The sequence below is a fragment of the Macaca thibetana genome, chromosome 1 (assembly GCF_024542745.1).
Source record: "Macaca thibetana thibetana isolate TM-01 chromosome 1, ASM2454274v1, whole genome shotgun sequence".
NCBI lineage: Eukaryota > Metazoa > Chordata > Mammalia > Primates > Cercopithecidae > Macaca > Macaca thibetana.
The window spans coordinates 190,901,173-190,913,462 of record NC_065578.1 but is presented as its reverse complement, the minus strand read 5'-3'; the positions used below and the strand labels follow the sequence as shown (position 1 = coordinate 190,913,462).

Here is a 12,290-nt window from a genome sequence, read left to right as displayed (position 1 = left end):
TTTATTAAATATGATGGTCCCTGGATTGGGCATTTGCCTAGATCATGAATTGGCATTGTTCTCCAGAAAACAAACTCTCCTGGGATCATTACCTCATTGCTCTTCAGAAAATATCTGTATATATTATTTCCCCCTCCGCATCCTCAACTTAAAACTAAATGCCAGATCTGCAGCCAGACCTGTGACTCCACCCGGTTCTAGGTCTCCACAGATGCACACACTTTACTCACAGCTCTCTTCCACCCTGTGTCTCAGCGAGAAATTCCTTCTGGGCCCCTTGTGAGAAGAGTTCAGATCTGTTCCCGGCCCATATCCCATCACGTCTCCCCCACAGGATCTGACCTTGTGAGGACTTGGGCTGCCCCGGGAGTAATGAATCACCATCTTATTTTTTTAGGCCATATGTGAGTTAAATTGTTTGATATAAATCATACTCTTGCAGCTCAGGGTTGAAACAGGAGAGCCATTTGCCCTGCCGCCTGCTGCTCGCAGTTCTGTGTCTTTACCCAGAGAGTCGCTTTTAGAAATGACTACATTTTTGTGACTAACCTTTCCAGACCCATTTCTTGAGTGTGGACTCATGTTTGTTTTGGCAGCATCCCCACTATACAGTCCTTGCTTCCCATGCCAACCTAAGGCAAAACTCATAATTTACAAAATAAAGGAATGGTCCAGATGGAGGTCGTAACTTGGTCTGCTTACCCTGTCTCCCCAGAACCACCCACTCCTTTCCTCTGCTCTCTTTTCCTTCTTTTTTTTTTTCTTTTTTCCACCTTCTTTGAAACCAAGGATGCAGTGTTTGTTTAAAAATGCACTGGCTGATGAAATTTTCCACTGCTTGGCATGTTGGAGGAGGAGCTGTCAGGAAAGGGCAAGCCGGCACACAAAATGCTCTGCCTTTCATGCTAACAGTTCACTTATTACTGATTCAAACCAATTCTTTCTGGCCATGTTCCCATACCCCAAGTATTCCAAATAGAAAGAAAGGGGGAACTGTCATAATTTTCCGCTGTTATAAACGTATGATTTCATGTAACCTATGTGGATTCTCTGACTTGTCCATGAGCTCCGGATGCTGTATGTGTATGTATGAGATGTCAGTGAATAGTTAAATCATTTGCTTTGATTTCGCTCTAGCAAGAAAAACCTCATCATTTTATTTTTTTAATATCCAGAGAAAGAAGAAAAAAACCCTCATAAATTTAAAATAAATTTCTGTTTAACATATTTCTCTTTCTTTTCCTTGCGGCTACACACACAGGGGAACAACAAAGTAAGTTATTTGTCCTCTTGCAGCTCTTCTGTGCCCCCAGCCCCATGCTCCGCTCCTGCATGTCTTGACAATAGTGTTGCTGTGCATGCTAGAATGACTGTCATCTGTTACAGTGCATGAATTATATGGGGTGTGCAAATTTAGGGGAAAATGTGCATTTGCACCACCATAATGGCTGTTCTGTTTTGACTTTTGGGAAGGGAAGCATTCTATCCTTCAGGGTTGGCTAGTTCAGAGAGGTTGACATTATAAGGAAAGAGCTCCCACACTGAGAGTAAGGATTTTGAAGATTTAATAATGAGGACTCTTCTGCAGAAAGGGTAGAGCAATCTGATGAAATTCAGTGCAGCTGAAATTTTTGACTAAAACTCAAAGCTCTTATGTTAATGTGCAGTTACAAAAACCCCAAACTGGAGTCTCAAATAGCAGTATGGCTGGCTTTGTTGACGAAACTGAACTAGATCAGTGCTCTGGCTTTGAAGGTGCCTTAAAATGGATGGAGGAGGGTGGGGTCAACATTTCACTTGGCTTCTGTGCCCTTGATGTCTTCCAGCTGGATGGAAGCAGGCGGGTGTGGGGAATGCAGGGGGTGGCCGAAATGTGTACGATAGCTTTGTGAAACCAGGCAACACACAGGAATGGTGGAAATTATTCTAATATTGTCATATAGATCGATGAGCAATTTAATCGTTCATAGAGTTGCTAGTTTGTTTAAATTTTAATTCAACTTTTCCAAAAGATTAGAACTATTTCTCACTTATATTAGAAATATAATAGTCATGTAGTTTGAGAAGATGGTCTTACATTTAGCTGGGTGATTTGTTTTCTCATTTTTTCTATGGAGATATATTAGTGCTTCATCCTACCAGGTGGCCCACTTAAAATGGGCCTCATTGAATACAATAAGAATTGAAAAGAATCTGTTATATAAGAGTTGGCCGGCATATTCAAACCAGCTGGAATTCATTAAAATTTCTGTTCATAAGCCATACATATAGAATGTAAAACAAATGTGGGAAATCTTTTGCAGTTTAATTTGATGGAATGTGCTATTATGGAATAAGTTGACATCGATGGTTGGTATTGAAAATGTGTTGCTTTATAAATTTATATCTTGATATAACTGCTTATAACCCAAGTAATAACATTTAATAAAGTTAAAGTATTACCAGAAAAGCACAAGACAGGCATTTGTGAAGGAGTAAAGAGGTGAACTCAGCCGACTTATAGTATGAATTTTAAAAACAGCAGGTAACTTTTGAAATTGATTAAAGATTTCTTCCACAAAGTAATGGCTGATATTTATAACTACCACTCTTTGAAAAGACATTTGGAAAAAATATAAAAACAATATTTTTAGTTCTTATACCATGAAATATATTTCAATTATTGAATAGTGTGTGTGTCTAATCCTGGTCATTTGTATTGCACTGAGTCTCTGTCTGAAATTTCATGTTCTGCATTTCTTTTTCTTCTTCTTCTTTTTTTTTTTTTTGAGACAAAGTCTCGCTCTGTTGCCCAGGCTGGAGTGCAGTGGTGCAATCTTGGCTCACTGCAAGCTCCGCCTCCCGGGTTCACGCCATTCTCCTGCCTCAGCCTCCCAAGTAGCTGGGACTAAAGGCACCTGCCACCATGCCCTGCTAATTTTTTGTACTTTTAGTAGAGACGGGGTTTCACCGTGTTTGCCAGGATAGTCTCCATCTCCCGACCTCGTGATCTACCCGCCTCGGCCTCCCAAAATGCTGGGATTACAGGCGTGAGCCACCGCGCCCGGCCTGTGCTGCATTTCTTATTTGCAAGCAAAACAAAACAAACCTTTAAAAAGTACCCTGGACTAATTGTGAGTGCACTAATAGGGAGCCTGTGCATGCTGAAGACCAGGGAGCCAGCTGCTGACCCTTGGGGGAGGTGCTAACTCTCAGACCACTCAAGAAGCATTTAGGATTTGTCTCTTTCACTAGTGGATTCACTGATGAGTTAAGAATGTTTGTAAAATTTATCCCCCCACCCACATACACACACAAAGAAACCCACTTCTCCTTACCAGAAGCCATCCATTTGTTGTGTCCTATTTGGTTAAGTTTTTCTGGATAAAATAAAATATTCAGTTTAATACAGTTTACTGATTTTCAAGTCACTAAATACAATGAGAAAATTCAAAAATTTTAAATTACGGTTCATTAAGGGTTTCCCTAGGATGATGCAGAAGGCTCTTCAGGTTCTCCAGGTGCCCTTAGTTACCATCTGTAGCTGAACACTTGCGCATGTGCTGTGAGGACAGCTTTGGGTGCTGGTTAGAGGGCTAATGTTAGTTGAAGAGTATCAAAGATACAAGCACTTACTGTTTTGATTTTGAATTAAAGAAGTGAGTACTTTGGAGGTGCTGGTATTTATTGCCCCATGCCTTATTTTTAATTGTTATGAATAAGTGATAGTTTGTGGAAAATATAATGCTTATACTTTTTAAATATGGTCATTATACTGACCATAGACTCTGGCACACACACACAAACGCACACACACACACACACACACACAAACTCTTCAAATCACAAACAGCACATCTGCATGTTATTTTCCTGTAGCTTAGAATTTCAGTATAAATGGAAAACACTGGAATACAAGCTGTGCTGTCTCCGGAGTATAGATCTGGATTCTTCAAAAGGAGAATATGAGATTCCTTTTTCCTCCCATGCTGGAATGCTTGTTCTGAGTTGTCCCCAAGGCAACATACCTGAATTGTTGCCTGCCATATACGTGAGCCAGCTGTAAAGTGTGACTCATTTTAGACTTGCAAAGGCTAATTGTTTATCTAGTGCATGGTATTTTATTATTTATTGCTATTAAACAGACTCTAAATAAAATGAAGTCTGCTCAAACTAATGTTTTTTTAGATAAGCAGGATATATTCATCTTTCCACATACATTAAGTGTAGTGCACACACATGTGCACACATACATATAACCTGGGGTATATGGAACAATCCTGTTGTTTGTTTTCTCAATGACAGCCAAGTTGATCTGCTTCATCCATCTTTAAACTATATTTAAAGTTTGGGAGCTAATCCTCTAAACTCCAAGAAAACTAACTTCTACAATAGATATGCATTTAGATTCACATTATGAATGCTTGATGGAACAAAACATCTAGGTTCACATTCTTCCTGCACAATCATATGTATGTTGTTATTTCTCCTTGAAAAGCAAATTTTCCTTTTGTGAGGAGATCACAGTTGCTCACGAAAAATTTTCCTTCCAGGCCTATTACTTATTTTTCCCTTTGAAAATGTTTTCCTGTTGGCATAGTGATTTCCTAAATTGCTCAGGGTAGAGTCTATCTATCTCCTCCTAAGATGGGTTTCCCTGGACCACAGATTCCAAGTCAATGTCTTCACTAGAAAGACCAGAATCCAGGACACCCTGAGTCAGCTCTGGGAATGTGAACAAATATATACAGAAAAAGGGAGGTTGTTTTGTTTTTTAAACTTGTTTCTTGAGTACAAATGTAAATCAGAATGTTATTTTCAGAATGGAGACCTTAGGTAAAGAATTAATCTCCATGTTGTGTCTTAAGAGACAAGCCATTTGATTTTCTTCTTGAATGTGATGGCTTCTCTTGGTGGACAATTTTAGAAATTTATAGACTTTTAACTTAATTTTTTATTAAATACTTGGAGTTTCAGTTAAATATTTTTGATACTAAATTAGGCAAGTTAAAGGTAGAGAAAATCTTAACATGTAAGGAGTAAAAATATACCAAAAGCCCTAAAATTTTTTAACGATGTTGGTATAGATACACAAATGAAAACTAAAATGAATCCTAGATTCAGAAATCAATGCTTCAGAAAGTTTCAGGTTACAAAGAAAAGCCACATGTAACCTTGTGCCTTAGGAATCTTTTGTTGCTTTTAAAAAAGAAATGTATAATCACTTAATTTCAGTATTGTTAAACTAAAGGACTCTTATATTTTCCCCCACAGAATTTAAGGCTGACTGTATTGCTTAGAGAGAAGGATCATTTTAAAGAAGAAATAGAACAGAAACATGCTAAAACAGAATTTTAAAATTACTAATTAAATTCTAGTTAGGCTAAAAGCAAAAATTTTATACACATCGGAGGGCCTTCATATTTAAGAAAAGAAGAATGAAAGGCAAATCAGATGAAGAACTGTTTTTACAACATTTAAGAAACACTTTGTCTAGTGATTTCCTAGCATGTTCAGCAAGGCCAGTGGACAAGGTCAGCCTTCATTCGTGGGAAAAGTGGTTATCACCGGGAGTGATTATTTTGGTGATCCGTTGGACTCTAGCACTCATTTGCAAAGATAAAATTTACCAAATCAAATGGTACTAAAGTATACGTATATTGAAGAGCACAGATATTAAATCCGTATTAATTAGTTACGCCTCTTTACACCAAACCCTCAGCTCCTAAATTATTGTCCTTGGTTGTGGATGAGAGAATATAGATAGCCACTGAAAACTCGTCCTCACAGTGTGAAAATGCCTTTCTGATGATGTGTGTTATAATCATGGTGAATGAAACGAGCAGAGAATACAGTGTCATAATGTACCTTTTCTTTGTATTATTTAAAACGCATGACCAAAAGTCAGAACACTCTAAGCAATTTAGGTATGGTCAGCTCAATTATTTTATTTCAATAATGTTTGTGCTTTCCCTGATTTTCTTAGAAAAGTTTAGCCAATACATGCCCTGGGGTCTAAGGAACACCCGCACCCCCGCCACCTGGTTGACTAAATTTATACATAACCCAATAAGGATATCATTAGAGTTAAAAGAAAGGATGAAAATCCCCTAGCCTCAAAGTGTTATTTTAGTTCCATGTGAATATAAAAAAAAAATAATTGTCTCTCAATCATTGCATCATCAATAAACCTTTGCTTCTGTTTTTGGCAAATCAACCTTAAAAGAGCATTGTTAAAGCCTTATGTTTGAATCTCCTCACTTTAATAGTAACCTGTTGGGAGAAGGGACAGTTTAATTGAGGGTAGAAAACTTCTAGAAGCAAATTGGAATCTACATTATGTTCCCAGATTTATTGATCATGCTAAATAGACTCTGTAGAGAAGCAAGAATTGATCTGCTGCTGCTTAGAAAGCTTATAGTAGGTGATAGGGTCATCAGGGCTTGTTTATATATTTTTGTTTTCTCTGTTGGGTCGAAAATGAAGTGATGTCTCTCTAGTTAATAGGAAATAATATTTAGGACTTCATAGCTACTTCAACATATTTGTTCTCACATATTGTAGTGTGCACACCCCGGTATTGTAGACATCTCCTTTCTGCATGCTTCATGATATTTTTAATGGAACTGGTTTAACACTGCTCCAAAACAAAAGTCATTCATACCTGTTTTGAAAGCATGATATCTGGATAAAGAAAATGTGGCACATATGCACCATGGAATAGTATGCAGCCACAAAAAGAATGAGATCATGTCCTTCACAGCAACATGGATGGAGCTGGAGGCCATTATTCTAAGTGAATTAATGCAGGAACAGAAAACCAAATACCAAATACAACATGTTCTCACTTGTAAGTGGGAGCTGAACATTAAGATCACATGGACACAAAGAAGGGAGCAACAGACACCAGGGCCTATTTGAGAGTGGAGTGTGAGAGGAGGGAGAAGATCAAAAAATTTCCCATCAGGTACTATGGTTATTACCTGGGTGATGAAATAATCTGCACACCAAACCCTGTGACATGCAATTAACCTATATAACAAACCTGCGTATCTACCTCCGAGCCTAAAATAAAAGTTAAACAAAAAGAAAACATGTTATCATGAAGTTGCTTTTATTTATTTATTTATGTATTTATTTTTAGAGACAGGGTCTCACTATGTTGCCCAGGCTGGTCTTGGACTCCTGGGCTCAAGCAATCCTCCTGCCTCGGCCTCCCAAAGTGCTGGGATTACAGGTGTGACTCATCGTGCCTGGCTGATTTTAAACATTACCTTGTAATAAGCATTGTTTTGAAATTGAAACCCTTACAGAATATTTGTATTAAAAAGTAAGAATTTGCGTTTTTGTTTTTAATGTTAATGTGGTGATGGTAGTGTATGGTAAAGTGACTCAGAATCATTACAGTAGGGATGGTTTAAAAGCCTTCTATCTATCTTTGGCAGATCAACTGAGCAAAAACCAAGATAAAAAAGGATATGAATGGTATAAGAAATAAGTTAGATTCAAAAGATATATACGTGCATATTTAAAGGATATATAAATATTGAATGTCTGGTAAAATACAGAAAACTAGAGCTGTATAGAAAATTTATATGTAAAAACCTATCTATTTACAAGTGAGAAAATACATTCCAAAATAGATCCAATGGAAATTACTATTTAACTTACAGACTATTTGGAATATAATAATAGTGAAAACACTATACAGGATACAACCAATAGTATACAAAGAGAAAAATTAATTTGAAAATGAATTATTTGTTCAATGGAAGTCAATAAAATTAGAAGATTGGAAAGAGAGCAACTGCAGCCTGACGAAAGAAAGAAATTCATTAAGTAAAAATTAATGAATTAAAAAATAGCAAAAGAAAAATAAGAAAGCTTAAACTACATACAAATGTAAAGCTTTTGTATGAGACAGTAGAGTTAAAAGGCAAAGGACAAACTAGTAAAATACTTGAAGCATATATAACAAAGGATTAAATATTCTCAGAGTAGAATTATTCCTATTCAGTTTATTTAAAAAGCTAAAGCAAAAAAGCAAAACAAAGCAAAGAACACTACCTACTAGGAAAAAAGGAAGGGGGCCAAGTCAATAGAGCATTCATTTAGAAGCCCTCCCAGCCCCTGCAAAAGCACTAATTAATATATGACAAAAAGGTTCAATTTCACCAGGAACCAAGAAGTGTAAATTAAAACAGCCAGCCAAACATCATGATTGGCCTTCCAGATTAGGAGACATGAGAAAGAAGGTTGTGTGGTAGGTGGTAATGAGGAAGCAGTCCTCCTTGTGTACTACATTTGTTGCCGACTCTGTGTGTAGCCTCCCTGGAGGCCAGCTTGAGAATCTACATTAAATGCCTTGGTTCAAACCTTATGGCTCCACAATTCCACTCTTAAAAGTTTATTTTTATCAAATGATTCCATAATTGTGCAAAGAAATTTGTTCAAAGATGATTTTGAAACATTGTTCATAATTACCAATGTTTTAAAACAGCATTAATATCCATCATAGAAAATTGGTTGAATAGAATATGGTATATTAATTCAACAAAATGCTATGAAGCAAAGCATTTTTATCTTTAAAAATATAAAGATATATATATAGAGAGAAATTTTCATGATAAATTAACGAAATATTGTGCATGCCATAGGTAGCATAATTCCATTTTACTTAAAAAAGTTTACATCGGATGAGATATATACATATAGTTTGCACATAGAAAACTACCTATTGTGTACTATGCTCACTACCAGGGTACAAAACATCCATGTAACAAACCTGCACATGTACCCCATGTATCTAAAATAAAAGTTGAAATTTTAAAAATAAAGAAATTCTGGTGCAGAATTTATGCCAAAATTTTAACAGCACAGGCAAGTTTAATTTGTGGTCCTGTGTTGTTTTCTAATTTTTATGTGATAACCATCTTCTGTGTAACTTTCAAAAAAAAGTTTTGAAATACACAAAAATATGAAAAAGAGGAAGATACTTAAATGGAAGATGGTGAGACAGAAAGAAAAGTATAAAATGGTGAAAACAGAGTATCTAGGAGGAGAAATATGTACCATAAAAGAAATAGATTAAACTTTAAAAGAAAATAGATTAACTTTTATATGAATGTCAAAGATACGTGTGGAAATTAACTTTAAAGTGGAAACTAAGCATCTGAGACTCCACAAGCTTGACATAATTATGTAATCATGTTTATTATGATTATTTTTGTTGTGATTATACAGATTTTGTTACCTCTTTTCCCTTTACTCTGCCTGTGCAAATATGTTATTTTCCTCACTGAATTGCATATTGTTGAAGGACCATGTTAGGAGTCTCCAAATGCTCACATTCCCTCATTCATTACCTATTGCTTTCAATCGTGTCTTTCTTTCAATGCTCAAATTCCATGAAATGAAGCCTCCCCATCTTCCTGGACCAATCATTCTTCCTTAATTTCCAGTTTCCTACCTGTCAGCACTGTTGCCTACTATGACTGTGTTGTGTGTAATGTACAAATAATGTATACTGTCTTAAGATTATCAGTGAGCCATTTCATGACCTAATTTCTGGCTCTTGATTTTTCTGCTGTTTTAAAAATCTCATTGAGGTTTAAAGATAACATATAATATTAGGCTAGCAGAATAATTATGTAAAATTTAAATTTAAAAGTCAACTCATTTGCCTTGAACCCATTTATTTACATAATTAAATGTATACTCTTAATGTTGAAAAGCAGGATGACAATTGAAATACCAAGATCAGAATTAGAGTCCCACTAAGAAATGCTCCCTTTAGGAAAAACAATTTCTTTTGGTTTCACCCATGAGCAGCACTTAGTATACATTTGCTAGGCACCCCACCAGACACCTCCAGTGAAACAAGAGCAGAAAGGCTTAGGGATATAAAGTGTCTGATTCCTATGTAGTGTATTTAAGCACAAAGAGATTAAGGCTGATGGTAGTAAAAGCCAGTGACTTAATCTGATTCTAAAGAATAAACAGGGTTTAGAAAGAAATTAAAATTGAAGAGAACATTTTGAATACATATAACAGAAAAAAAGTTACTATTTTATTATTGTCAAAGTGTAATGGGTTCTTACAAATTAATAAGGAAAGAAAAAACGGGGAAGTGGTATTTAGATGGCAAGTCAGAAGGCTGCTGTGTCAGTTCAGGAGAGAGATGATGATGGCTTGGGTTAGGGTCACAGCAGTGCAAATAGTGAGAAGCAGTTGAATTCAGGATATATTTTGTAGAGCCAATCTTTTGAATTACTGATGGATTTGATATGAAAAAATGAGAGAAAGGGCAAAATAAAAAAAAAAAAGATTATTGGGTCTTAGACAATGGGTACATGTTAGTGCCATTTAGTAACGTAAGGAAAGGAGAAAGTGGAATGGAACACTTAGTTGTAACCATGCTAAAGTTTGGGATGCCTAGTACACATGAGTTTCTAGTCAGGATAGAGTAAGCTATAATGCTGTAACAAACAACTCCTCAAATCTCAGTAGCCTCAAACTACAAGATTTATTTCTTGCTCAAGCTGCATATTCATCTGAACATTCATCATCAAGTTGGCTGGGGCTCTTCTTTTTCACTTTTTTCTGGAGATGGAGTCTCACTGTGTCACCGAGGCTGGAGTACAGTAGTGTGAGTTCAGCTCACTGCAACCTCTGCCTTCCGAGGTAAAGCAATTCTCCTGCCTCGCATCCTGGTTAGCTGGGACTACAGATGCACGCTGCCACACCCAGCTAATGTTTTGTATTTTAATACAGATGGGGTTTCACTGTGTTGTCCAGGCTAGTCTTGAACTCCTGAGCTCAGGCAATCGCCCACCTTGGCCTCCCAGAGTGCTAGGATTACAGGCGTGAGCCACCGTGCCCAGCCAGCTGGGACTTTTCTCTTTGTTGTTCTCACTACAGGACCCAGGTCAGTAGGATTATTGCCTATCACTATGGCAGACAAAATGAATGAGTAGAGAATCACACTGGCTGTTAATGCTTCAAACTGAAAGTAACATGTTATTTCCACACTCCTTTCATTGTCTAAGGCAAGCCACATGGCTACACCTAAATTCAAATGGACAAGAAGTACAATCCTACTAAGTGCCTTGAAGGAGAACCAGATATTTGGATGATTATCTCACTATCCAAATAGCGACATCTTCTAGGCAGTTACATATGTAAATCTAGAGTTCAAGGAAGATGTTTGCAGACAGAGATTTAGAAGTTGTTAGGTATTTAAAATCTTGGCACCTAGGAAGAAAGTGCAGAAACTGAAAACAGAAAGCTGAGGACAAAATATCTATCCCTTAAAAACATATTAGAAGAGGAGAAACCAGCAAAACAAGCTGAAAACGAACAGGGTGTGTGTGTATGTTTGTGTATGTGTGTGTGTACAAGTGTTTCTGTATTTACATGAGCATATGAACAGGCATAAAAATGGTTTTGAAGAATTCGGGATTATTGTGAATTTTTTAGACACTCATTTGTTCATTTATTTGCTACTGCATCCATGTATTATTAATTGGAAATCTAATAAGTTAAGAAAAAATTGTTATACTAAAAGTGTGTGGGAGAAGGTGGAGGGGGAGCAGCAACATTTAAGTAGACTGAACAAGTGAGTATGAGGCACTTGTAGGAAGCTAGAAGACCAGGTGAGCATATGCCTAGACCCAGTTAGTAATGATTATAATTGCTTAGAAGCCATACACCTGCATATTAAAATTAAGCAATCTGAATAGATGGAGCAGGCAGACAAATATCCCAGAACAAAACCAAAAATAAGTCACTTATGTAGGACTCTATTTTTTTTTAAAGAAACTATAAGCAAAGAGAACTAGCACATTTTAACTTAAAACTATAGTTTTTTCTAAAGCATTTTCATTTTGTTTGTCATGCCTCAACTTGATGCATATTATCTTAATTCAGAGGTAAAAAAATTTTTTTTAATTATTGGAATATGCAGAATCTAGTAAACACAGTTGTAAAAAAAAAAACCAATAGTATTTAAATAAGGGTTTAGAAAATACATTCAGTTGCATCCCAACTAACTGAGTTATCCCTAAATTAGAATAGGCTAATATGATTTAGGGATATCTAACTGTGAAACAAAAGGATATTAAAGACCAACTTTGCATAATGACAACACATATTCTTCAACATAAAATATTATTGACTATGAATTGAAGAAAAGTTCTGATTGAGACATTTTAATTTTCTTCTTTGAAGTAATTAGCCATTAGTCTCATAAATTTTCTCATTTTGTATCACAAGGGCTTTAAAGAGAATTGGTGACACTTCTAGGGATTAGG

General features: G+C 36.3%; 1 protein-coding gene across 9 annotated transcripts in view; it reads left to right on the top strand.

Moving 5' to 3' along the window:
• Positions 1 to 12,290, top strand: part of DNM3 (dynamin 3) — a 558,007-nt gene that overhangs the window by 459,141 nt on the left and 86,576 nt on the right. For 4 of the 9 annotated variants that reach the window (XM_050767784.1, XM_050767765.1, XM_050767780.1 and 1 more), the window contains one exon: positions 1,262 to 1,273. The exons of the other annotated variants lie outside the window; for them this stretch is intronic. In XM_050767784.1, the coding sequence (XP_050623741.1) occupies positions 1,262 to 1,273 (12 nt within the window). The remainder of the gene's footprint in view (positions 1 to 1,261; positions 1,274 to 12,290) is intronic. 9 annotated transcript variants of the gene reach the window in all.